The sequence below is a fragment of the Onychomys torridus genome, chromosome 17 (assembly GCF_903995425.1).
Source record: "Onychomys torridus chromosome 17, mOncTor1.1, whole genome shotgun sequence".
Lineage (NCBI taxonomy): Eukaryota > Metazoa > Chordata > Mammalia > Rodentia > Cricetidae > Onychomys > Onychomys torridus.
Genome location: NC_050459.1, coordinates 8,526,919 through 8,554,490, shown reverse-complemented (window position 1 = coordinate 8,554,490; position 27,572 = coordinate 8,526,919). Strand labels below are relative to the sequence as shown.

The following is a 27,572-nucleotide window of genomic DNA, read 5'->3' as shown; positions in this document are numbered from 1 at the left end:
TCCTTGAACTCAGAGAGCCGCCTGCCTCTGCCTCCTAAGTGCCAGGATTAAAAGAATGGGCCACTACGCCTGGCTTATTTTATTGTTCTATTTCTAAATGTTTCTTTTTGTCGTTTTCGATTGTAAGTACATCTCTACAGGAAGTAACCCTTCTCAACAAATAAATCATGAAATTCAGAATGTTTTACCACTGAGAAACTTAGAAGAACGCTGGACCCTAGAAGATCCTCTGGCAGCTCACCTGCTGAAGGGGTGAGACCGGGAGGTGGGGTTGGGGGACTCATGAAATCTTGCCTCCTCTGGGCCTTGAACTAGGCATTTACATAGACCCCGCCCATTTCAATCCCTTAGCTTCAGGCGTCTGGTTACTGCCCCAGCCTGGCCCAGTAACTTTCCTCCAACAAACTCTCAACAAATTAGAAGTAACTTAAATTCCACTGGGAGGGCAGGGGAGAGGCGGGGTGGCTAGCAAGAGCCTGGGGCTCGGAGGGAGCGGGTTTCACGAGCTGGTGAGCCTTCCACGCCTCAGAATGCACCTTTCCACCACATTCTCAAGAGCGCTGGTCCTCAGCGCACCGGGCAAGGTGCCTGAGGCTTTGCCTTCTGGTCTCAGTGGAATCTCCTATCTGCAGAGGGAGTAGCTCCTAGGAGTGTCTCTCCTTTCGCAAACAGGACCCGCTGCGCTTTACCTGTCCCAGGGTAACTCCTCCGCCTCCCTGCAGGCTGGAGCCGTAGGAGGAAGGATTTTGAGCGCATTTCAAGAGTTCTCTGTTATAGGAGGGAGGAAAGTCTTCGCTAGCAGTCACTGCAAATACAGTCACGTTTTCCTGAACAGCAACTGCCCTCTATTGCTGCACGAAAGGCAAACCCACCTAGCAAGTATCTCCCGGTGCCCTAGCCCCCTCCGTGTCCGCCCTCAACCTCAGCAGTCTTCCAAGGGACCTTCCCAGCCGCATAAACTCTCCAGGGTTCCCTGTGTGGCTGCAACCAAGGTGCACCGAGGAGCGCGGGGCCCGGGCGGAGAAGCGAAACAGAGCCGCGGGTCCCGGGACCAGACACACACATTGCCCGCTGAGCCACGGTCACCAGCTCCTGCGCCGCTCTGCGCCAACCCGGGCTGACGAGGAACGCGAGTGTCGGAAGGAAGGTGCTCTGGAATTTTCACCTTCGGTCCCAGGTCCTAGGCTCCAAGCTTGGCCGCACACAAGCCATCCCAGGGTGGGGGTTGAGCTGTACGGCGATCCTGCTACAGCCGGGCGGGGGTGGGGAGTGGGAGTAGGCAAGCGTGAGGGGGCGTGGCGTGGTCCGGGCCCGGGAGAGGGGTTCCAGGAAAGAGGGTGGGGGGCGGGATTGGAGAGGGGCTTGGAGAAGGAGGAATGGGAAGGAGTGGGGTCTGGGTGGGCAGGGACCGGGGCTCTGAGTCGGGGAGGGAAATAAAGCGGGGACGGGTTTGGGATTTCAGGGATGCGGGATGGAGCTTGAGTAAGAAGGAATGGGGAAGAATGGGGAGGGGTGGGCGTGGAGCTGGGGTTTAGCAGGGGAACTTAGGGGAGGAGGGATGGGGAGGGATAGGGGCGTGGTAGAGGCGTTGGAGTACTGGAGAAGGGGCTTGGAAAGAAGGCTGGGGGCGGGGCCGGGGGCGTGGGCGTGGTGGCCGGGAACCCCACGTGGGTCGCAGGGCTGAGTTCACTCTCGCCTGCAGAGCCTGTGCGCGCTTCCTCTTTGGCACTTCAGCGCGTCCTGACCACAGGTCAGGGCCACTAGAGTCCGGAGTCCCTGGGAGCTCGGGGTCCGCTACCCCTGGCGTCCTGAGCCGGTGGCCAAGGGGCGCAGGAGCCACCTCCTCCGCGACCATGCGGAAGCCGGACGGGAAGATCGTGCTGCTGGGGGACATGAACGTGGGTAAGACGTCGCTGCTTCAGCGCTACATGGAGCGTCGCTTCCCGGACACGGTCAGCACCGTGGGCGGCGCCTTCTACCTGAAGCAGTGGCGTTCCTTCAACATCTCCATATGGGACACCGCAGGTGAGGGCGGCGCCGCGGGGACAGGCTGTCTTCAGGGCGCCGGGGGGCCGAGGAGTTGTCTCCCGGCAGACGCGAGGTCTCCCCCTCGGGTTTTGGCGTTCACTGCCCCTCTGTCCCCACTTGTCTCTCCTTGCCGATTGGGAAAATCTCCAGTTCAGCCCACCCTGTGCGCAGATCGAGGTTATCCTGGGAGAGATCCCTGGTCCGCACGACTCCGCTTCTTAGGTGTTTTAGTACCCCCTCAGGGTACCCTCTTTTGGTGTGCCTGGCAGCTTTGGTGTGCCTCTTTTGGTGTGCCTAGCGCTGCTATTACTGGCCCCTTTATGAACGAGGAAACTGAGGCGGAGAGTTGCACCGGCCCGCTGCTGGATGTAAGTCGACTGGGGAGTAGAGCTGGAATCGCCTGGCCTCTGCAACTCAGGGTTATTCACCCACTGCTGGGTCTTGGCTGGTGAGCAAGTCATGTGGGTGAATAGCAGCTTCCTGTACTGGCATTTTTAAGATAGGTAGTGAATTATTTTTAGTGCGTGTACTGTGCGTAGATTTTTCAGCGGTTCATATTCGTCTTGGACTTCACAGCTTAGCCCTGGTTTGTTTTGTGTTTTCTTCCTTTTCCGTGATAAATAAGATACTTTAAGTGAACACAAACAAACAAACCCGGAAATGGTGCGGTATAGTTTTCATGGAGTGAAGTTTCCGATGTCTGAAACTCCAAGTTCTGATGTACTCAGCAGTCTTGCTTCTAATTCCTGACTAGCGGCTTGGGCATGTCCGTCTGTCGGATAGTAATACATTCTGTGATGAAAACTGAATTAGTGCCGGTCTCGGGCTCCTTCTCTGGTGTCCTGGTTCCTGCTCTTCCCTGATCCTTACGGAGCCATCGTGGGGAATGCACTGGTTCCTACTTTCTGTGTCTTTTCCTCTGACTCTGGCGAGGCCTCTGATTTTTCTCAGGCTCTCCACCTGCCTCCCACTGAGCACGGTGAATGCAATCTCTGAGAATCAAGACCAGTCAGTCCCTTATCTCCTTCCCCAGTCTTGGACAGAACTCCGCCTCTCTGCTGGGTTTAACAGGCTTGCCTGCTGCCCTTGGTTTGTAGGGGGAGAAAGCAGAATTGGTCAGCTTTTCCCCACATCTCTTGATGTTTCTGGATTAGACATAGGTGTGTGGCCACAGCCTAAGGTTTCTGTGTCCCTGCAGGGCATGAAGTAGCTGTTTCACTTTGGTGGGCGGGGCCACTTTCTTCATCAGGCCAAGGATGTGATGCATCCGGAATCTTGGTTACCAAAGGATTTTGTAACACTGCTGATGTGATATCCTGAGACTTTATTGGTCCCCTGAGTGGGGGTGGTGGCAGCTCAACTCATTTCCTGGCCTCCCTGGCTGCTTCTCTGTTCCTGGAACCCCAAGTGTGAAGTCAGATGACGCTGGAGCAAGGCGGGGACCTTTCCACATTCCTGACGTCTGTGCACACATACCAGGGGGACCGAGGTACAGAATCAACAGGGGCCCATGTCACAACTTTGTGCCTACTTTGCCAGTGACTTCTGGGCTGCCGGTCACCTGGAGGGGGCAGAGCAGAGGGAGAGTAGCTGCTGTTCAGGAGTTTGTTTGGTGGGGTAACCAGTTTAAAGTCTCTGACCCTTCCCCAGTTGACTTTTAGCATAATTTACATAACTAAGGCTGACCAAAACTCACTCTCCAGCTCCTTGCTGCTTTTGGTGACAGGTACGTGGGTGGTGGCAGTACACACCTATGAGGGCTTTGGGACTAAGTCAGAACCACAGCAGCTGGTCAGACTTTGTGTTTGGCTCTTGACTGTTCACTCAAAGCCAAAGCCAGTGTTTGGCACCTGGAGCTTGCCAGTGCTGGGTGTGGCTGGGGATGGAGGGAGGGGCTTGCTGGCATCTTAATCTCTTAGTTTCAGAGGTAGCCCAGAGGCACGTAGGGGACAGACCTTGTCTGTCTGTGTCCAGGCTTTCCCCCATTATGCTCTGGTTACTCATACATTCAAACTCATTCCCAAATGGTCTGGTAGAGACAGGGGCACTCACTCTTTGTGGTGTGGTCATCCAGGACACAAAACTGCCATGATCAGAGATGCCAACAGTGTGGTGGTGTTACCTGCCATTAAGCAAATCGATGCCAAGCATCATCCATGTGCTAAGTTCTGTTTCTGGCCCAGACCTGTGCACAGCAGGGGACTGAACAGGTTAAACAGCAGCCAACTTGGGGCCATCCAGTTGTGCCTGCTTGTAGAAGATCATCTCATGGGCTGTAGGTGGACTTTTCTTTCCCGCCCGCCAGTTCTCAAATAATCAACATGGATACTTAATATGAATTATAAATGGTTGGTCGATAGCTCAGGCTTATTACTAACTTATTACTAACTAGCTCTTACAACTTAAATTAACACATGTATGTTAATCTACATTCTATCACGTAGTGTTACCTCTCTTTCATCTTGCACCTCCTGTTTCCTCTCTCTGTCTCACTGGCGACTCCTCTGACTCTGCCCTTCTTCCCAGTGTCCTTAGTCTGGTTTTCCCACCCAACCTTATCCTGTTCAGCTATTGGCCGGTCAGCTTCTTTTTTTTTTCTTCTGAGATAGGGTTTCTCTGTGTAATTTTGGTGCCTGTCCTGGATTTCACTCTGTAGACCAGGCTGGCCTCGAACTCACAGAGATCCACCTGCCTCTGCCTCCCAAGTGCTGGGATTAAAGGCATGCACCACCCACTGCCTGTCATCGGGTCAGCTTCTTATTAAACTAATCACAGTGTAGTTTACACAGTCTACAGAAGGATTATTCCACAGCAGTGGGCTTGTTGACTAGCATGCCCTCATAGTGGGGGTGGGAGGGCCATGGGACCCTCACCTGCATATCCAGCTGCTCCCTGACACCTGTGTATGAAAGTCTGCTTTAATTGCACCTGGTCTCTAGATGGGCTGGAGTATATATAGGCAAGGGAGAAAGTAGGGGAGGGGGTCCCGTCAACGAGGTTATGGGGAAGCCTCATCTCTGCCTAGTAAAGACTTTCCAGTACAACTTTTTTTGGGTGGAACACCACACCCCTGTAGGTCATACTCACCTAAGCTCTATAAGAAAGCCCGGTAACCTCATTGGTTCCTTAGAGTGAACTTTTTTTTTTTTAATTTAATTTATTTATTATGTATACAGTGTCTGCTTGTATCCCTGCAGACCAAAAGATGGCACCAGAGCTCGTTACAGATGGTTGTGAGCCGTCATGTGGTTGCTGGGAATTGAACTCAGGACTTCTGGAAGAGCAAACAGATGCTCTTAACTGTTGAGCCATCTCTCCAGCCCTAGTGTAACTTTATTTTTATGGACTCGTGCCCTGGGTTGTCCTTGGGACCTGAAAGGAGGAAAGAATTTTAGGGTTGGGGATTTAGCTTAGTGGAAGAGCGCTTGCCTAGAAAGTGCAAGGCCCTGGGTTCGATCCTCAGCTCAAAAAAAAAAAAAAAAAAAAAAAGGTTTAGTTTACATGCTGGGTGGTGGCGAATGCCTGTAATCCCAGCACTTGGGAGGCAGAGGCAGGTGGATCTCTGCGAGTTGGAGGCCAGCCTGGTCTACAAAGCAAGTTCCAGGACAGCCTCCAAAGCTACAGAGAAACCCTGTCTCAGAAAAAAAAAAAGAATTTTAGTAACAACAGGCTGGTCTTGGCACTTCAGAGTCCAGAAGAGAAAATCAAGACGTGAATTTCCCACCCAGCTCAGACTTTTTTTTTTCCTGTTGTTGTTTTTCCGAGACATGGTTTCCTCTGTGTAGTTTTGGAACCTGTCCTGGAGCTCTCTATGTAGACCAGACTGGCCTCGAACTCACAGAGATCTGCCTGACTCTGCCTCTCAAGTGCTGGGATTAAAGCCCTGCGCCACCGCCACCACCTGGCCAGACTATTGTTTTGAAGGCGAGACAATAGTATGAGAAAGTGGCCTAGTTGCCTGTACAGACCCCTACAGGCTGGGCACTCCTCAGATGTTTATCCTAACCCTTTTTGGCTGCAGCCTCAAAGTCCCCCTCCATCCCAGTGCCTGACCCTTGGAGATGAGTTTAGGAAAGCAACTCAGAGCCCCAGCTCAGACCTGGGTCCTGTTCCTTCCTCCATGCTCAGCCCCTGTATCTTCTCCCTGTCCTGTGGTGTTGGCACTGCTGCTGGGAGCTGGGGGTCTTGGGATAGAGCAGATGGCTTTTGCTTGTGTCGTGGATCAACAGGATGCGGATAGGTGGGGAGAGCTTGATGTCCATAGCCTGCTCTCTTCAAAGAGACTGCTGTCGCTGGATGCTCTGGCCTTTCGGTCCTTGGCCATGCTAACAGAAGGTTGTCCTACACACCCAGGGCACAGCAGACATTCCACAGTGGGTGTCAAACACTCCCTGTGGACCAGGCCACTGAGAAAGCCTCACACTATCACTTTTCTGATGGTAGTACCTCCCTCTGTCTTTCTCTTCCATGCTTTAATACAGATGTCAGGGAGAGCCAGGTCATACCTCCAACCTTTGCTTGGAAGGTGCTCAGTTTCATCACCTGAAGACTTGGCCTCCCACACAGCTACAGACACAAATCGGTTTCCTGAGACCATGTCCTTTCCCTCCCAGTTCCTCCAACGTCTCTTTCCAGGAGACTTTTCACCAGCACAGCCTGCGGCCGATCCTCATCACGTGGCTTCCAGAAGCCTAAGGTGGTAGAGGGCTTGCTTCCCTCTGCCTCCCCACCCGTGAACTTGCCACAGCCCGTTTCTGAAGCCATTCTAGGCAATCCAGGCCAGTTCTTCACTGCCCACAAGCTCCTGACCTCTCTCTGCCCGTGGCACATCTGGGCCACTTCACGTATGTCACAGCGGCATCCCACCTCCGTCACGGGCATCTCTAGGGCTAGTGTTTATTTGGTTTGCTGCTCTAGCCAGTAGAAACTTAAAACAATGTGTGTTATCGTCTCCTGGTCCGGAAGTCAGCAGTCCTCAGCCTGCTGCAGTTCAAATGACAGCAGTGTTGTTCCTTCGAGAAGGACTCCTTCTCTTTGCTGCTTCCGCTCCTGGAGGCTCCCATGGCTCCTGGCTCCTTCGTCTTCTGTTCTGGAAGCCAGCTGTGGCTGGTGGAGTCTCCCTGGAACCCTGTGATTGAGGGGCCTGTCCTCCAGGATCTCTCCTTGTGTTGAGGTTGGCTGAACAGCAGTCTTTGTTTTCCCTTCCCCTCTTCTCTCTTTGTAAAAACTTTTCAGGTGGGCTGCAGACGGGGATAGGAGGTACCCCACCCGTCCGCTTCAGCTCCCCTGGGGCGGGCTTCTGGTTGTATTTTCCACTTTGTTACAGTGTAACTTCTGGCAAGTGCTCACCTCTGCTTTGGAATCTCCCCGCCGTCAGGCAGTGAGGGTAGGGTACCTTTTGTGGCCCGGTGAACATTCTCTAACTGCTGGGCAGGGTGTCCTGACTCCAGACTCAGAGGACTTTGTGACTGGTCCCTGTTCACCGTTTTTCTCTCCTCCTGTAAGTATGCACAGAAATGGAATCCACGGATTTCAGGAAACAAGGAGTTAGATGTGTTTGCTTTTCCCTTCAGTTTTAAAAATTGAGGTATATTTACCACACACACTTTGAGGAATACTTAGAGACAACTAGAATTAAAACAAACAAATGTATTATTATGCTTGTTGCTGATGTATACACACACACACACACACACACACACACGTATAGACAGGCACATGCATGTCACAATGTGCATATGCAGGTCAGGGATGATTTTGTGGTGGTGTTTCTCTCTTTCCGCTGTGGCCTCTGGGGATGGAACATAGATCATCATCAGCCGTGCACACCTACAGAGTCATCTTGCCAGCCCCAGATTATTCGAACTTTATTGAAACACTTGAGCCTGGAAACTTTGCAAATGGGGCATTTTCTTGAAAAGCTACTGGCCTAAGTGGAATTAAATTAGCAAACATGAAATACAGTTCCTCAGGGTGTTTTAATGTAATGCTTAGAGAGCCTAGGCGTGGTGTTACTTAATTTACAATTTTACTCCTATTGTCTAGAAGAAACATGTGTCACAAAGAGTGTTAACACTGTTTATTGGTGTAATTATTAAGGCCACTCCATGTAGTTAAAAGGGAGGTTTATTTTGTGGGGTAACTTACAAGTGAAGGGATAGATAACAGGGTCTGGGAAAGCGCAGCCCCCGCGGTGTTCTCTGGAAAACTCTGCTCCGTCTACCTCCAGCATCCAGGGTCCAGGAACCAAGAGAGCTGGCACATCCGGATCTCTGGTCTTCAGGGTCCTCTCTTGGCCCCGCCTTGCATGACAGTTACCGAAGCCTCAATGGGGGTTGGAACTTCCAGATCAAAGCTGGAATGGCTACCCACTACACATTGTCACCGAACTTGCCTGGCTAAGGCACCATTTTTGTATGTTGTGGCTGGGTTTTCTTCTTTAGTTAAAATTATTTTCTGTGCATGGATATTTTGTCTGCATGGAGTATCTTCTCCACTACAGTCTTGCAAAGCTGATACAATGTCACACCAATCTCAGGGGAGGCCGCTTTCCCTAGGAATGTGCCTGTCAGTCTCCCTGTTAGTCTTTCAAGGGCCCTGGCAAGCTGCAGCAAGATTCCTGTGCACAGGGAGTTTACACAGTGAGGAAGTGGCTGAGCTGGAATCGGAGCCTGGTGAACTGCTCCAGGGTTTGTGGACTGAATCACCAACCCCTGTCGTTCCCTTCCCAGGATGACATCATACTCAGGAGAGAGTGGAAGGAAGAGAGCTGCTCAGTATTTGTGTTCATGACCTGTACATGCTCGTGCACATCACCGCACGGTGTGTCATGAGCACGTCACTTCCGTGAGCTGGAAGGGCATGACAGTATACTAAGGTGGCAACTCACTAACTGCAGGAATGTGTTCTGATACCTCAGCACTCTTCTCTCCTGTCATATGCTTTTCCCAGTTGACGAGCATTTTTGAGTGGCTGAAGTCTACAGTACTATGCTGTGCCTGGCCACGGGGCAGGATGCCTCCTTAGGCATTCTGGCTGAAGACTGTGTCCTGCGGCCAACTCCTGGTGCATGGAGTCCTGGAGATAGAAGCACATCGTCTTAGTCTGCAGTCAGAGTTCAGGATGTGCTGCTTGTAGACACCTGGCTTACAAGCGGAGCCAGGAGCGAGGCATGAAAGGCTGTCTGTGTAACAACACACTTCCATGCCTGTCCCCAAGACTGAGAGCAGTCAGGAGTGTCACAGTGCCTAGGGGTGGGACGTGATGCGCTTCACTCAAGCAGAGGCAGAAGGAGCAGCTGTGGAGCTTTGTAACTGCCCGGGAGGCCACAGGCTCCCAGCTCTCCTGAAATGACTGTTGTACTGAGTGGACACAGGCAGAGAGTTGTCTGTCACTCACAACTGCACATGGACTCTGGGGGAGGAGCTTGGGACAGCGCAGTCTTGCCTCATTGCCCAGTGGGAATGTACGCCACTGTAAAAGCTGAAAGCTTTTCTCTAAGACGGGCTCCATTCAAGATAATGCCAAGAGTGCTGGTCAGAGCAACAAGACAAGGAAGGAAAAAGGCATTCCCACTGGAAAGGAAGAAGTGAAATGGTCTTGAGTCTGCAGACGCCATGCTTTTGTGTGCAGAGAAAAGGGTAATGGTTACAAAACCGGTTAGAGACGACAAACTCACGCAGTGAAGTTTCAGGACACTGAGCTGAATGAAATGGGGACATGAGCACTCTGAGGTATGGCTGGGGGCAGGTTTTTATTGTAGATATGAGGAAGAGTCCAGAGCAGGGAAAGAATGTAGAGGACTGAACAAGGACAGCAGAGTGAACTAGGCCATGAGAGGAGTAGGGTCAGAGAGAGAGAGAGACAGAGAGAGAGAGAGAGAGAGAGAGAGACAGAGAGAGAGAGAGAGAGAGAGAGAGAGAGACCACCAAGAGGGCAAAAAGAACCAAGAGAGCAAAGAGAACATGTGGCGGCAATGTCAGGATTACTAGGAATGAGAACCTGGGGGAAAGGAAGTGAAGCCCGCAGGCTGGAGAGGGTTAGGGTAGGGGGCAGATTGAGAAGAGCTGAGAGGAGCCACAGGTCCTGTAGTGTGCCTGGAGGAGGAAAACATCTGCTTCGGTATTCTAATAGGCAGGATAGTTAGCCGTTTGTCCCCAGTTTCTTTTGGACCTGACACAAACCCACTTAGAAAAGTATTTCTGTATGCTAACGATGAACTATCTGAAAAATAAGAAAGCAGTTTAAAATAAATTAGATATTGGAAATAGATTCAGTCAAGGAGGTGAAAGAGCTGTGTGGGAGTTTGAATGTAATTGGCCCCCATAATCTCATAAGGAGTGGCACTATTAGGAGGTGTGGCTTTGTTGGAGCGGGTTCAGCCTTGTTGGAGGGAGTGTGTTACTGTGGGAGCGGGCTTTGAGGTTTCCTATGCTGCCCAGTGTTTCTGTCGACTTCCTGTTGCCTGCAAGATGTAGGACTCTCAGCTACTTCTCCAGCACCGTGTCTGCCTGCACACTGCCATGCTCTCCACCATGATGATAATGGACTGAACCCCTGAAACTGTAAGCGAGCCACCCCAATTAAATGTTTTCTTTATAAGAGTTGCCGTGGTCATGGTGTCTCTTCACGGCAATAGAAACCTTACCTAGGACAGGCTGTGACATAAAACTGAAGTATTGATGACAGAAACTGAAGAAAGAAATACCTGGAAGGAGCTCACATGTCCGTGCATTGTGAGACTATGGGTAATTGCCGAAGATGATCTACAGATTTAATTCTAGTGCTATTTTTCATTTTCAAGCAGAACAAAAATCCCCCCCCCCCCCCCCCCCCAAACTTCTGTGGAACTCCGAAGATCCAGAATAGACAAAGCCATCAGACCAAGAAGAACGACACCTGGGTGTAGTGGGTAGCCATTCCAGCTTTGACCTGGAAGTTCCAACCCCCATTGAGGCTTTGGCTACGGTCACGCCTATAAGGCGGGGCTGAGAGAGGACATTGAAGACCCGAGTTCTGGATGCCGGGGCCTCACTTGATTCCAGGACCCTGGACGCTGGAGGTAGACCGAGCAGAGTTCTCCAGAGAACACCGCGGGGCTGCGCCATACCTTTCCCAGACCCTGCAACCTACCTATCCCTTCATTTGTAAGTTACGCCACTAAATAAACCTCCCTTTAAACTACGTGGAGTGGCCTTAATAATTTCACCAATACCAGGGACTTCACACTACTTCACCTGAACATAGACCACAAATAGGAACCGACAAGCCTAAGCACAGACGCACTGGCTGATGGACGTGGCAGGAGGCAAGAATAAACTCACACATTGGTGGTCAGTTGATTTTTAACAAAGGGAAGGGGCACTCTCTTCTTCAGTGATATTGGGAAATGTCCCTGTGCAGGAACAGGAACCTGGCCACTTCTCATTCTTTCCACAAAAATCCACGGGCGTGGGACCAGGAACTGAGATGAAGCCATAAGGGAAAGCTACTCCATACTGTTCTGGGGGCTTGTTTTCTTTACTTTTTGTGGTCTTCAAGCAAAAACCGTCAGAGGCTACTGAGATGGCTCTGTCGGTAAGGACACTTACTTGCTTTACAAGTGTGAGGACCTGAGTTTGGATCCCTGGTACCCAAATAAAAAGCCTGGCATGCCTGTGCACTCGCCTGTCACCCCAGTGCTGGGGGTAAAAGAGGAGGCGAAGACAGAAGGCTGGACTGATGGGCTGCCAGCTTGGCCGGAAACCAGCAAACGCCAGGTTTGGTGGGAGACCCTGTGTCAAAGGGGTAGTAGATAGGTGGAGATGAATGGAGGGAGGTGTCTGAGACCCTACTCTGGGAGCCACACAGGCGAGGGTGCACTGGCTGCACAACTCCGCACACACCAATAAAGAACGGGAAGTGAGATCACATCTAACTAAAGCGCACAGGGAGGCCTTCCTATGGAAGTTCCCTGCATAGGCAGCACTGTGCCGAGCAGGGAGAACTCAGCTGCATTTGTGCTGGGTCTGCCCTGGCCATTGCTCCAGACTGTTTGAGGACACATTTCCATCTTCCAGAGCTGGTGACCTATTGCTTACTTAGCCAGCCACGTTTCCTGAAGAGATTGCAAAACACATTCCAAACTTAATTAATTTCAAATCTGATTAACTCGGGTTAGCTGTAGTTGATACCATTTTTATGAAAGTGCCTCTGACCATCAGAGACTGAGACCTTTGTCGGCCCTCACAGCCAAGTTAACAATATGCCTCAAGGTCACTTATAGAACTCAAGGTCACATGGTATCGTGCTGTGAAGTCAGCCTGTGTTCTTTCCTTTTCCTTTCTCTCTCTCTCTTCTTTCTTTCTTTCTTTCTTTCTTTCTCTCTTTCTTTCTCTTTTTCTCTCTCTTTCTTTCTTTCTTTCTCTCTCTCTCTCTCTCTCTCTCTCTCTCTCTCTCACTCACTCACTCACTCACTTACCAAGTCTTACTGTGTAGACCAGGCTGGCCTCTACCTCCCAGAGATCCACCTGCCTCTGCATCTTGAATGCTGGGATTAAAGGCTTGCATTACCGCACCCCTGCTGAGCCTGTGAACTTAACCTGCCTTTAACAGAAGCGTGTCGCAACCAACCTCACCTTGGATTTTCATGCAGTCGTCTTAATGTTTACAGCCTAAACTAATGCATAGCTTCACTCTTAAGTTATGTATTCTTCCATGCCCCTGACCCAGAGTAATGCATGTGTGTGTGTGCATGTGTGTGTGCTGATCATTTGTTGAAATAACCAGCAGGTTTTAAAACAACCTCCTATAACAAATATCCAACATGAATCAACTCGATAGCCATATTTTTGCAGTACTGTTTGTTATCTGGGTCATCAGTTGGGGTCAGATGGAGCCCATAACGTAATCCCTTATAAAACAGATTTTTGCAAACTGTCCCTCACTCTTTCCCATGCAGTGCTTTCTTTAAAAAAAAAAAAAAAAAGGGGAAACAGCCGGGCAGTGGTGGTGCACACCTGTAATCCCAGCACTCAGGAGGCAGAGGCAGGTGGATCTCTGTGAGTTGAGGCCAGCCTGGTCTACAGAGCTTGTCCAGGACAGGCTCCAAAGCTACAGAGAAACCCTGTCTCAAAAAACAAAACAAAAAACCCAAAAACATTGTTTTTCAATTGAAATAGAATTACATCACTTCCCCCTCCCTTTCTTTCGACAATGCCCTCCCAGCTAGCTTCCCTCGAACACCTCCCATGTGCCCCCCCCTCAAGTTGATAGCCCCTTTTTCTTTGATTGTATTAGTTACATATGTGTGTGTGCACACAAATATGGGTAAATACAACCTCTGAGTCCGTTTTGTTGTCTGAAGCATATGGTTTCAAGGCGTTGGACAACTGATAAGGCGGTGCATTCCTGAGAGAGGCTAATTCTCCTTCTCCCAGCAGTCAATAGCTGACTATAGTTCTCTGAGAAGTTTTCTGCCATCCATGTTAACCTGTCCACTGACATTGCCGCTGTTCTGTCCTGTTTATACAGCCAATTCTAGGAGAGAGTGTTTTCCAGCAGGCTTCCCAGTATTCCGGCTCCTACAATTTTTCTGTCATCTAGTCTGTGATATTCCTTCAGCCATAGATGCAAGAGCTGTGATGTAGATGTATCTCTTGCAGGGTGAGCTCCATGGTTCATTGATCTTAGCATTGTGTCCAGCTGTGATTTTCTGTGACGGTCTCCATCCACTATAAGGAGAGCCTTTTTTTTTTTTTTTTGGTTTTTCGAGACAGGGTTTCTCTGTAGCTTTGGAGCCTGTCCTGGAACTTACTTTTAGGTGTTTTAAAATTTTACTTCTGCATACATTGTTGTTATATTTTAACAGGATAATCAGTTCTTATAAAAAAACACTCAATTATGGATGATCTAAGAATGTTGCATTTTTTTTTTTTCCGAAGGAAACTCTGTTAAAATGATTTTCTTCTAGGTCTGCACAGATGGTTCTCTAACACCTGCAGAAAGACTTCCTCTCCCTGCCCTTTCTCTTCCTCTTGCTACGTAACCCAGGCTGGCCTCGAACTCTGAATCATCCCAGCCTAGGTGTTTCTGATATTGCCCTGTCTGCCGATGGTTGCCAGAGTGACAGGTGGCTGTCAAGTCCTGTTTCCTGAGAAAGAGCTGAATAGGCTGCTTGTCCCCCACCACATGTTTCTCAGAGGGCTTTGTAGGCTGCAGAAGGAAGGAGCACTTCCACTCAGCAAAGACCTTAGCGTTCCGGGACGTCTGCAGTACTGTGCCCCACCAGAGTGCTTCTGAAGAACGTATTTCAAGAAAGCCCCTTTAGACTCTTAATGTGGTTCTTGTGGTTCGGTCTTGACCTTGAAGCAAGTTAAAACTTGTTTGAAGCTGACTGTAGCTTCCTGCTTTTACAAGGAGACTCTGGAAGGGATTGGATTTTTATTTGTTAATCGCCTTTGAGAATCAGTCGCCAACAGGCCACGCAGTGTCTGTTGAAGGAAAAGGAGATCTGGAGGGTGGCTTTATGGGGGTTCTGTGGGTGCTTTTGTCTTCACAGCTAAGTCTGTTACGTAAGTAAGAGTATTTTCCTGGGTGTTGAACGTCTCTTTTGTTTGTATTATTTGGTGTTATTGGGTCACTCTCAGTAAATTCTTGCTTCATAACAGCTGTGATTTCAGCTCTGGTCACTTACCAGACCACCTTAGTGTTTTCCCAGCACCTTACCAGAAGGCCCCAGCTACGGTATCAACTTCTGTGCACTGTCATCTCTGTGGGCCATGTGCTTTCTTTCTGCTTTTTTCCCTTCCAGTGACCAAACCAGCCACTCAGATGGCACTGATGAGTTGGGCGAAAATACCCTGGCATGTTTAACTGTGACGCCAACTCTGCCCCCCAGAGTTCTCTCTGTCACCTTGCCTTCTGTGATCACAGTGGTTAGAAGTAGCTGTGGAGGCCGGGTGGTGGTGGCGCACACCTTTAATCCCAGCACTCGGGAGGCAGAGCCAAGCAGATCTCTGTGAGTTCGAGGCCAGCCTGGTCTACAGAGTGAGATCCAGGCCAGGCACCAAAGCTACACAAAGAAACCTTGTCTTGAATAAATCAAAAAAAAAAAAAAAAAAAAAAAGAAAAAAAGAAAAAAAAAAAGAAGTAGCTGTGGTTCACCTCTTCACATGCTGCGTTTGGGTGACTGTGGTCAGGCATTTCCGACCGATTCAGCGTATGTTTCCACAGAGTGGGAAACGCAATCCAATGAATCTCATTTCGTCTCCAGTGCGTACGGCATTACATGCCTGTCTCTGAGAACAGTTCACCTGCACTTTTGTGCATGTCGCCTGCGAGGAAGCTGCAACTGTGGAAGGAGCCATGCTGGTCATTCCTTATGCGGATTTGCCCAGTCCATGTTTCCCTAGACTGTGGCATACCAGCGTTCTTCTGTTATTTTTCATGTGTGTATATGTGTGTGTGCTGTGTGGTTGTGTGAGGCCGATGTGGGGTGTCCTCCTCAACGGTTACCTATTTTAGTTTTTGAGGCAGGGTCTCTCCCTAAATGTGGAGCTCACTGTTTTGGCCAGGCCGGCTGGCTAGCGGGCCCCAGGGATCTGCCTCTCTCCTCTGTCTCTGCCGGGTTTACAGAAGCACACTGCCATCCCTTGCTTTTTAGCCAGGCCCTAGGGGATCCGAACTCAGGTCTTCTTGCCTGTGCATCAAGCCCTTTACCGACAGAGCCACTCCCTAGTGGCCACCGGCATCTTTTTTGCTGACATCTGTTTCCCCAACATTTCTGAGAGTAGAACCTGAGGTTGACAGTGTACATGGTATGAGGGGCAGGGACCTGAACTCTGGCTGTCACCTGCCCTGCTGTCGATGTGGACAGTGGCTCCTATGACCATGGCCTGGCACTGTTTTGCTGGCTCTTATGTCCTAGGTTCTGTGGTTCAGAGCAGGACATCTGCCCCTCCGCCACACAGCCTGGGAGGCCTGCTTTGGCAGGTAGGTCCTTAGCCTCTCGTGGGCAGCTTTTCGGGCTTACACCTCTTCTTCCTGTGTTTGTCAAGAGTGATACAGAGCCACACTTGGCTATTCATTTCTCACACAGTAAGACGGGAGGGCGAAGGTCGTTCCTGGGCCGCCCCATGGCCTTGGATTGGGTTTAAAGTTGAGAAACAAAGCCAGATGCTGGTGTCTCTGGGAATCTCTGTCCTCGAGTAAGTCTCGTGCTCAGGAAGTGAGTGGCTTTGCTGACCTGGTTCAGGGGTGGTGTTTGGGTTTTGTGACGCAAGTCCAGTGTCATCTGATCTGCTCTTCCCGACTTCTTGTCCACTGAAGTTCGTGATTGGCTTGTCTTGATTCTGAAGGCAGGATGAGGAATGGCTGGGTTGGGAGGAAGGAGAATGCCTCTTGCCCTTCTGATCCTTGTACATTGTGGGGACACCAAGGAAAAGGAACTGTGAGTTTTGATCGCTTCATGGTTTCTGATTTCCTGGTGAGGGCAAAGGGTGGCGGCCTCCAGTCTGGGCCTGAGTCGCCCAGGGCTGTTTCAGCCAGTCTCGCACACTCTGTGGCTTACCACAATAGAAACTTACCCTCTTGAAATTCTGGAGGTTGGCTGTCTGAAGTTCAGGTGCCGGTGGCTGGCTTCACTGCAGGGCAGAAACCAATCATCTCCTTCATCTGGGAGATCCCCCACAGTCCTGTTCCCCAGATCTGGCTGTACCTCTGTCTGACCCTGTGCCTCCTCTACTTCCATGGCCGCTCACAGCCTGCTGAGCACTGGGCACCCTCCAGGGTGCTAATCTCCTTAGCTAATCTCCTGTGTTTCCAGATAAGGTCACAGACACAGGGTGGGGATGAGGACTTGGGTTGCCTTTTGGGGGCACAGCTGAACTCACATTAACGACTGTGGAGTAAATTTACCTAAATTTTTGAATGTGAGTGGTGTTCTCCTGGCTGCCTGTTCACTTTTCAAGATGGAAGTGAAAGTTAGAAGTCTGTGTCAGGCTTCTGAGAGGCCATAGTGTCCTAAGTGCCACTTCCCATCTGGGGCGGAGAACAGTGTATGGTCAGATGGTCAGAGACCCACTCGACCTCCTCTGGCTTCCTGTCAGAATGCCTGTGCCCAGGGCATGGGGTGAAGCTTCCTGGTTACCCACGAAGCCTTAGTAGTTGCTGAGGGGAAGGGCTGAGATGCTGGGGCAGGCAGGGCAGTTAGATTCAGGCAGCTGGGATTGCTGGCAGCTGCAGCTTGGTTGTGATCAAGAAGAGGGAAAAGATACAGGCTTGATTGGCACTTGACTGGTGGCTGTGAAGGTCGGTAAGAAGATGCCGGTACTGTTTTTCTCCTTCACGGTCTCTTTCCTGTGATGGTGGAGCATCCCTTGAGTCCTGGGACCTAGCCACCACACAGGTTGAACAGGTGCAGATGGCCTCCGCCTCAGAGAATCTGATTACATCTGTGTTGCTTAAACATAGCTATGTCATGTGTAAACTGAACAGTGGTGATGTCGAATAGCGTAAAATATACACCCGATTTAGAAGTGGTCCAGACAGAGGACACTGTCTCAGTCACTTCCTGTGGATTGTATAGTGATGTGAAGATGTAGCTATGTTGGTTAAATAAAATACAATATTAAACATTACCTATAATTTTATAGTGTGTGTACCTACCTGTGTATTTGTGTGTGTTTGTATGTGTGCATGTGCATGCATGTGTATATGGAGGTCAACCTCACGTGTATCCTTCCTCAGGATGTGAATCTCCTTGTATCTGACTCTCACTGACATGGAGCTTGGAGTCAGCTAGGCTGCCAGCAAGCTCCAGGATCTCCCTGTCTCCCATCGCATCCTGACCTTTATTTTATACCTGAGTTCTAAGGATCAGACTCAGGTCTCCTGTTTGTAAACACTTCACTGGCTGAACCATCCCCAGCCCTACCTACCCTTTTTAACTTTTTAAATGTGGCTATTAGAACTATTTCACAGGGGAATGGCCCTTTTATTGTTGTTGCTGGAGGGTGCTGGTCATCATCCAGTGATTAAAAATAAGAGGAATCCTTTAAAACCCATTTGTAAGCTGAGTGAGGTAGACGTAGGTGGATCTCTGAGCGTTCGAGGCCAGCCTGGTCTACAAGTGAGTTCCAGGACAGCCAGGGCTGTTGTACACAGATAAACCCTGTTTAGAAAAACCAAACAACCGAAACCAAAACAAGCAAATCACAGTAACAAAACCTTCCCTAACATGCTGCTTCCCATGATCAGCCATAGGGCCCAGGAAAGGAGCAAGTAAGCACTGATTATTCAGGCTTAAGGGGTCAGAGGACTCTGGAGATGGAGGAGACCAAGAGATGGCTGAAAGCATTTTGCGAAGGACATGGTTTTATGGACAAGATGGTGAAGGGGGTCCTCCTGCTGGGGAAGTGGAGGGTTAGGTCACAAAGGAGTAATGGGGGGAAGTTGAGGACTAGGCTGGAAAGGAGCAGTGTGGGAGACTTGGATGCCAGGCCAGAGATGCTGCCATTGGCCTTGGAGTGGGGCTTCATAGGGCTGACAGGATGCCAGTACATAGGGAGTGGGTGGTGTGTCACCACCACCATGGCCACCCAGGTCTGGGTTTGGGGGCTCAGAGTCATGTTGAGAATGAATCTGGTCACCTGGGAAGGCCCCCTGGGCTGGGCCAGTGTTGGGGTGAGGCAGGGAGCCGGGCTGCCTCCCAGCCTTTGAACCTGCTAGTCTGGTTCTGGTGCAGGTGGCCTGGAGGGTTGCTTTGGATGGTTTGCTGGTGAGTGTCTGGGCAGGCAGTCCTGAGACAGGGTCACCTGTGTGACCTACAGGACTTATGTCCAGCCTTCTCCCCAGAGATTTATGGGCTCACTCAGGCAACTGAGGAGCTGCTGTGTCTGCCAGGCATGTCATAGAGTTCTGACATCCAGCCCCGGCTGAGAGCCACCACCCAGATGACATGAGGGTGGAGGAAGCTGGGGTTCCTGCTGCAGGTGGCATGGAAGATGTTGGATGCCGGAGATAACTGTGCCAGTCTGAGCAAGGTGTAGAGCGGTGGTTCCTAACACTGTGACTCTTCAGTACAGTTCCTCATGTTGTGGTGACCCCCAACCATACAGTTATTTTTCATTGTTACTTTGTAACTGTAATTTTGCTGCCGTTATGAACCGAAATGCAAATATCTGCTATGCAACACCCGTGAAAGGTCGTGACCCACAGGTTGAGAACTGCTGGTGTCGAGGCTTCTTGACCAGTGACTGAGTCACTCCAAGGTCACAGGACTTTCTTTTTTGTGTGTCTCCTCTGGGGACACTTGGAATAGGATTTAGGACCTTTGGACAGTTTAGAAAACTCTCTAGACCCTAAGTTTATTTCCCAGGAAGACCCTCTATGTGGGTCCTGGGGATGAGCGCAGGGAAGTGACTGGATTCACCATGTAGAAAATTCCCTTTCACAAGAAAAAGATAAGAAAGGAGGAGGAAGTCACTTGAAAATCAGCAAAACCTACGATTTTGGATTCCTTACTACAGTCTCTGTCACCCCTAGGCCGTTAGGTGTGAAGGATGGTCCCAGACTTAGGCTGGCTGCTGATGCCACTGTGGGCCCCATTGCGGGACAGTTTCCGGTCTCAGCGGCTCCTCATACTTTAAAGGCTGAAGGGAGTCTGTGTACGCTGCTGCGGGGGATTTCCACCACTGGATTTTCAGCAGAAACCACCGGCTAGGCCAGCGGGTCAAGAAGGGTCTGAAAATGGGGAAGTGGTCAGTGGGGACCAGTCTTAGACCTTCTTGTGTGGTTTGAAGACACACAGGATCAAGTCAGCTCATATAAAATGAAGCATTTAATTAGGGGTTGGCTTACAGTTTCAGAGGTTTAGTCCATTTTCATTACGGCGGAGATTGTGGCAGCATGCAGGCATGCATGGTGCTGGAGCAGTAACTTGGAGTTTTACATCTTGATCCAAAGGGGAAGAGAGAAACACAGACGCTGGGCCTGGTGTGGGCTTTTGAAACCTCACAGCTCAGACCTCAGTGACACACCTCCTCAATTCCAGGCCACAACTCCTAATCCTTCTGATCTTTTCAAGCAGTTCCACTCCCTGGTGACTAAGCATGCAGAGAGATGAGCCTGTGGGGGCTGTTCTTGTTCAAACACCACAGGGGCAGAGTGCTACTTCTAGAAAAGTCAGGCCTCTTCTTGGGCGCATGGTCGTTATGGGGCATCAGACCCGGTATGTGCAGGTCCTGGTCAGGTGTCATGGACCTTTCTGGTCCCCTTTGAAACTGCAGCTCTCTGAGGCTGTGTCTCTGTGTGTTGTGTTGGGAATGGACCTTGATGGGTGGTTGAGAGATGATGTATTAGAAAGACTGGCTGCTGAGACCACTCTGTATTTCTTGGGGAATCTTAACAGTAAATGCACCCTTATTCCTGAGGGTACAGCTCCTAAGAAGCCAAAACATCCCTCCAGTAGGGTTAGGCCCTCCCCCCAGGGAAAGCACCGTAGGTTGAACCATCCAAAGGGGATGTCTGGATTTCTGTCTGGGCTGGTGCTCTGGGAGCCTCCAAGGGGCTTCCTGAGCCAGAGTACTAAGTTGCTGAAGATCCCAGTGTGTTTGTCTCATCTGAGATGTTATCAGAGGAACAGCTAGACATTTTGGACCAAAACCCTGACCTGTGGCCTGCCTGGGGTGGCTTGTACAGGATGTCATCAATGGTACTGACTTTTTATTTTTGGAGACGGGATCTCTCTATATAGTCTTGGGTATCCTAAGCTCATGAAGTAGACCAGCTGGCTTTGAACTCACAGAGATCTGCATGCTTCTGCCTCCTGAGTGATGGGATTTAAGGTGTGCACCACCACGCCCATCGATATTGTTTCTTTTAGAAAAGCCCTGGTGAATGGAAGAGCCTCAGATAAAGCCCTTGGCTTGCTGCACCACACTCTTGTGTATACTGTCTGCAGTGGAGGCAATGGGGAGCAGCCATGTACAGCAGGGTCCCAGGCAGCCCCATCTTATGAATCTAGGGGGACATGTGGCCCCTTTTCCTTGTTGTGTGAAGATTTCATTACTTGTTTTTTGCAAGACATCCCTAGAGAGCTGTGCCTTCCACAGGACCATTCCCTCAGATACTTTAAAAACAGATGCAGATGGAATGTTCTAGATCTGGTATGTTGAAGGTAGTTTATGGCTGGCTATAAATGTCGGCTGAAGTTCACTAGACTTTTTGAAGTAGAAGCTAAAATTATCTCTCCAGTAGCATTTGTGGGTTGAACTTGGAAACACTGGGGACATCTTAATTTCACTAAAAAAAAATTAATGTAGCTAATTAATTAATGTTACGGCTTGCCCAGACCGAGTCCTGCAGGTCTCCGAAGCTGGGCTCTTGGCTCTGACCTTTGTCCTTGGCGCCACCTCTGCTTACCTTTCTTGGCTCACACCATCACAGGAGTATTTTTTTCAGCTCCCATCCAGTGGGCTGTGAGGCCGCACGTGGCAGAGCTGGCTTGAACAGATTCCCTCTTTCTTTGGGTTTGCCTGGGACTTACAGCATTTATCTGAGTTTTATGTTTCAGCAGCTATTTTTTTAAAAAGTGTGTTTATTTTCTGCAGTTCTGGGTAATGGGACCCAGACTAGTGATCTCAGTTCTGGGTGCACAGTGCATCTAGCTCCTGGTTCATGTGGATATAGGGTCTGAGGATCAGTATTTTTTTGTTTGTTTGTTTTTTTGTTTTTTTGTTTTCGAGACAAGGTTGCTCTGTGTAGCTTTGTGCCTTTCCTGGCTCTCGCTCTGTAGACCAGGCTGGCCTCGAACTCACAAAGATCCACCTGCCTCTGCCTCCCGAGTGCTGGTATTAAAGGCGTGCGCCACCACCACCCGGCCAGTATCAGTAATTTATAAAGTGCCCCTTCCCCCCACGACTCAGTGAGAATATGTGGGCAGGGTTGTGCATGATTTCTATCAGACATACCCATTCAGTGATCTGGAACATAGAAATAAAAACCACAGACATTTGGACTCAAAGGCTGTTTGGTTTTGGGGAGACTGGAGACTGGGCTTTTTTTTTTTTTTTTTTTTTTTTTTTTTTTTCAGAGCCCCAGTGTGCTGAGCTGGGTTATTGCAGGCCATTGACTTCTGTTTTCTCCTGGTTTGCCTCTGGGTGATTTTTAACCCTAGGGTAACAGCCTGTCAGTGAAGCACCAGGATTAGGGAGAAGGTCATTCATGGGTCACTGCCCATGTGACTAGCAAGCCTGGGAGACAGTTTGCAGATGTATGGCTGGAGAGGTAGAGCAGGACTGAGTGTGCACCCGATGAAGGGTGAGTGGGAGGAATCAAATTCATGGTTTATTGATCACATGCTAGGCACAGCGCTAAGTTGTTTACAGGGATGAATTCATTCTTATTTTCTCAACTACCCCTTGACAGGTGTTACTCATATCTTAACAATGGGATAACTTAACTCAGTGCTAAGAGGCTTGCCCAACTCACGGGGACTTTCTGTGTAAATTTTGGAATTCCCAGAAAGTCAGATGCCGGCTGCCAATGCCAGTGTTCTGGGAGGAGCCATGACACACTGTCTGTAGTTCCTTGGTGTTAACAAGGTTCTCAGGGAAGCCAAGCACCTTGGTGAAGGACCCAGGAACCCAGTGTGCTAAGGAGTGGGGGTGCGAGAGGGTGAAATGCCCATGTGTTATCAGAGGGAGGGCCTCAGGATCCGCTCAAACCTGCCTGACTTGTGTACAAGTTCCAGAACACATATAATGTTACAGAAGGAAAGTCCTCTTGACATCCAGTTTCTCTGCCTTGTGTTGCCGTTCAGTTGGGGCCATCTTGTTATGGACAGTGTCCGCATCTGTGCATCCTGAGAGTCCCATTAGCAACTCTAAGAGCTACAGGTTTTTTGTGTATTTTTTTTCAAGACAGGGTTTCTCTGTAACAGTTGCTCTGGCTGTCCTGCACCTTGCTTTATAGAGCAGGCTGGCCTCAAACTCATAGAGATCCACTCGCCTCTGTCTCCTGAGTGCTGGGATTAAAGTTGTGCACCACCACCGCCCAGCTGAGCTACGAATTTGAGTATGAAGACTAGCTGGGAAGTTCGTCAGCTGGTCTAAGTTCTGCATCTGCTTTGCTGACGTCATTAATGGCTGGTCATACTGTGACAAGCACCGTGCTTTGACTCTGCTCTGCTGCATTCGGGGTTTCTTGTTTCACGTCTCCTATTTCCTTCAGTGTTTATCATCTTTATTTTTGTGTAATTACTATTTACTTTTCAAAAGGCAAATTCTACTTTTTTTTCAGGACAGAGTCTTGCTGTGTAGCCCAGGTTAGCCCGCAAGTCACAAACCACCTGCTCTGGCTTTCTGAGTGCTGGGATTGTAGGCGTGTACTGCCACACCAAGCTGAAAATCAGACAGTGTATCTGGGACAGAAAGCTATTTGGGGCGTGGGTGTTAATACAGTTCTTTCTTTGTCCTTAGTGAACTATGTCATAGAGACCTGAAAAAAATCCTTTCAGGGCTGGTGGAATGTCCCCACTCTGTGTCCTTATGGCCACGCTCTTGTGAAATCTGGTGGCTGAACGCATAATATTCTTACTGTTGGAAACTTCATGAGCTTGGAAGGTTGTGCTGAGAGATGCATGGTGTGTGGTGTGGTGTGTGTGTGTGTGTGTGTGTGTGTGTGTGTGTGTGTGTGTGTTTGTGTGTGAGTGTGTGTGTGTGCATGCACATTTATTATGTGTATGTATACATGTGTGTGTTAGGGGGAGCTTTTCTTTTGTAGGCAAAGATCTGTCTTGTCACTGTTGCAAGCCCTGTAGAGGGACAAAAGTCATGCGTTCAAGGGATAACATTGTTTGGCTGGGCATAAGTACTCTGTGTCAGAATGCAGCCATCTCAGAATGATTGAAGATGGGGTGGAGCTTGTTGCCATCTGGCTGAAAATAATAGGAGTGGAAAGCTGGCCCAGGACACCATCATTTCATAGTCCATGGAACCCTTGGCTCAAACAAGGGTCTGAGAACCCTTCAATACCTCAGTGGGATAAGTCCAACCCTTCCTCAGATGATAGGTTAAAATGCACTTGGCACAGACAGGCTGCCAGCTACACTGCTGTGTTTTAAGATTATGATTAACCTTGGCAAAGTAGTGATGGAAGGCAGAGGCAGTGGAATCTCTGTGAGTTCAAAGGCAGCCTGGTCTTCATAGCAACTCCAGGCAAGCCCAGGGATACACACACCGTGAGACCCTGTCTAAAAACAAAAAACAACCGTACAGTTGCAACGTGTTTTTACGGGTGCCTGTTTCAGTGTCAGCAGTTTCTTTTCCTGTGTGATCAAATACTCTGACAGAAGCAATGTAAAGAAGGCTCATAGCTCAAGATGCGGTCCATCATGGTGGGGAGTCAGAAAGTGGAGCTGGTCCATCTCCCCATGTACACAGTCCAGGATCCCAGCCAGGGAGTGCCCCCACAGCAGCCGGGTTTTCCCATCTCAGTTGATATGATATTTATGTATGCAGGCATGCCCAGAGGCCCTTCTCTAGATGATTCTAGATTCTGTCAAGTTAACAGCACAAACCATATGGTAACGAGATCACCGGCAGTGGAATAACCGTGCATAAACCATACATACAGTCAGGAGATCACCGGCAGTAGAATAACCGTGCATAAACCATACATACAGTCAGGAGATCACCGGCAGTAGAATAACCGTGCATAAACCATACATATAGTAAGGAGATCACCGGCAGTGGAATAACCATGCACAAACCATACATACAGTAAGGAGATCACTGGCACAGACTGTTACTGTTAGAGACCCATGATGGGGCTGTGGCTCAGTGGCGGGTGCTTACGTCACAGTCTCAGTATTATACACACACACACACACACACACACACACACACACACACACACACACAAGACCCTTTGGGCAGTATTGTGTTTTTACATTTTATGTGCATAGGTGTTTTTTGCCTGCACATATGTCTGTGCACCACTTGTGCAGAGGACAAAAGAGGACATCAGATCCCCAGGAACTGGAGTTCCAGACTGTTGTGAACCATCATGTGGGTGCTGGGAATTGAACCCAGATCCTTTGGAAGAGCAGCCAGTGACTTTTTTTAAGCACAGTTGTCTTTTTTTCGTGTGTGTGTGTGTGTGTGTGTGTGTGTTGTAGCGGTGTGTGGGCCCATGCTCACACACAGGCCAGAATAGGACATCCAGTGTCCTACTCTAGCATTGTCCATCTTTGTCCCTTGAGATGGTGTCTGTAACTGAATCTGGAGCTAGGTTAGTGGCTACAGGCTACAGCAATTCTCCTGTCTTTCTCCCTACCTCAGGGCTAGGCTTATGGGTATGCATGTGGCCATGTCTGGCTAGCTTCCTTTTTTCTTTCTTTTCTTTTCTTTTTTTCTTTCTTTTCTTTTCTTTTTTTCTTCTTGGAGACAGGGTCTCAATGCCAGCCTGGAACTCCCATAGATGTACCCTACACTGTCTATCAAGTGCTCCTGAGAATTAAAGGCATGCTCACCATGCCTGAACTATGTGTAGCTTTTTACATGAGTGTGGGGATTTGAACTCAGGTCCTCAAAGCATCTTGTTTTAAAGTGAGAACAGGCAACCAGCCTCTGGTCAGGAGGCCCCTGTGTGTCCCTCGTGCTGAATACTGACAGTGTTGTGTGGTGAGATGGTGTGAGGACTGCTTCTGATGTCTGAGATGGAGAGCTCAGCTTTAACTGGACACAGGGCCAGCTTTAGCAGGGCATGGAGTTCTGATTGGTCACCTGGACCAGCCTTATCTGGCCATTAGTATCTCGGTCCCCTGCCCTGGGATCCTAAATCCTCTGGGGGTCCTGTGGGGGAGCCTGCCCACAGCGTTGTGGTGGGTGCATCCTGAGATGACTAACCATCTTTCTCCATTTGCCTCCTGCCAGGGCGGGAGCAGTTCCATGGCCTGGGCTCCATGTACTGCCGGGGGGCGGCCGCTGTCATCCTTACATATGACGTGAACCACCCACAAAGCCTGCTGGAGCTGGAGGACAGGTTCCTGGGCCTGACAGAAACAGCCAACAACAACTGCTTGTTTGCCATTGTGGGAAATAAAGTGGACCTGGCCATGGGGCAGGCCACAGAGGGCGGGGAGAAGGAAGGAGAGGCCTCTGGGAAAGCAGGCAGCTGTGTCTCCTCCAGGGTACCCAGGCAGGTACAGCCAGAGGATGCAATGGCCCTTTACAAGAAGATCCTGAAGTACAAGATGCTGGATGAGAGGGAGATGCCAGCCGCCGAGCGGATGTGCTTTGAGACCAGTGCCAAAACTGGGTACAATGTGGACCTCCTGTTTGAGACCTTGTTTGACCTGGTGGTGCCTATGATTGCCCAGCAGAGGGCTGAGGAGCCATCCCAGATTGTGGATATAGCCAGCTGCAAAACACCCAAAAGGACTAGATCTGAGTGCTGCACCTGATGGCCGAGGTTTCTCTCCCATCACCTGGTGTGTGTGGGAGTCACTGGGCTCAGAAGTGTTTCACAGAACACTGTGTATAGAGGGCAGTACGTGGAAATGACCACTAGCTGCTAATACAGGCCAGGGTACCCAGCTACCTTTGGATATCAGGAGGTGGGACTCGAACCCTCTGCAGAAACCCTCTATGGAGCCAGCCTGATGCCACCTTGTCTATGCCCTGTGCCTATCAACAACCATCGTGGAGCCTGCAGTCTGGGGACCTGCCTTGGGTTGCACTTACCTCTCATGGTCACTGGTTACTACATCCTGCACCCTGTCTGTTCTCTGTGATTCATCTACAGCCTTCCTGTTTGATACCTGTTCTTGATACATTATGATGCCGATTCTCCATGTTTTATTTATACAGAAATCAGGAATGGCTGCTTTTATACTGGGTGAAGCCAGGTAGGCTACATATTATTAAAAAGGATTTGAGGAAAAGCCTTGCTATGAGGAGTGTTTAGCTTTATTTGAACCCCAGGAGATTCCTTGATTCTGGGAGTGGGGATAATGACCATGAACCTGTCATTAAATTATGACAGTGGGTCTCTCTCTCTCTCTTTTTTTAAAATAATTTGTTTATTTGTATTTTATGTACATTGGTGTTTTGCCCACATGCATGTTTGTGTGAGGGTGTCAGATCCCCTGGAACAGGAGTTACAGGTGGTTGTGAGCTGCCATGTGGATGCTGGGAATTGAACCTGGGTCCTTTGGAAGAACAGTCAGTGCTCTTAACCACTGAGCCATCTCTCCAGCCCTGTGAGTCTCTCTTTAAAGTTTTGTTTAGTCCTTATAAATTCTCGGATATTTGGATGAGTCCTTTACCAGGCTGTCTGGATGGCTTCAATTGCAGTAGTGGCTATACTCACAGCCTTGATCCTGATCTGGTCTGAAGTGCACCCCCGCCCCGGCCCACATTCCAAGTCAAAACCCCTTTGTGGTTTTCCTGTGGGCGGTGAGGTGGCTACCCTGAGAGAAGCTGGCAGGCAAATATGGAGACAATAGTGCCTGTGTTCTTCGAAATTTCATTGAGAGCAGGCAGGCAGGAACTGGGGCTCCG

At 49.7% G+C, this 27,572-nt stretch overlaps 1 protein-coding gene across 1 annotated transcript; it reads left to right on the top strand.

The window, feature by feature from the left end:
* Window positions 1-1,756: 1,756 nt before the first annotated feature.
* On the top strand, window positions 1,757-26,919 carry Rab20 (RAB20, member RAS oncogene family). The gene is made up of 2 exons (XM_036166920.1): window positions 1,757-2,025; window positions 25,944-26,919. Exons 1-2 carry the CDS (start codon window positions 1,854-1,856, stop codon window positions 26,471-26,473), a joined length of 702 nt encoding a protein of 233 aa, XP_036022813.1. The 5' UTR covers window positions 1,757-1,853; the 3' UTR covers window positions 26,474-26,919.
* Window positions 26,920-27,572: the final 653 nt, after the last annotated feature.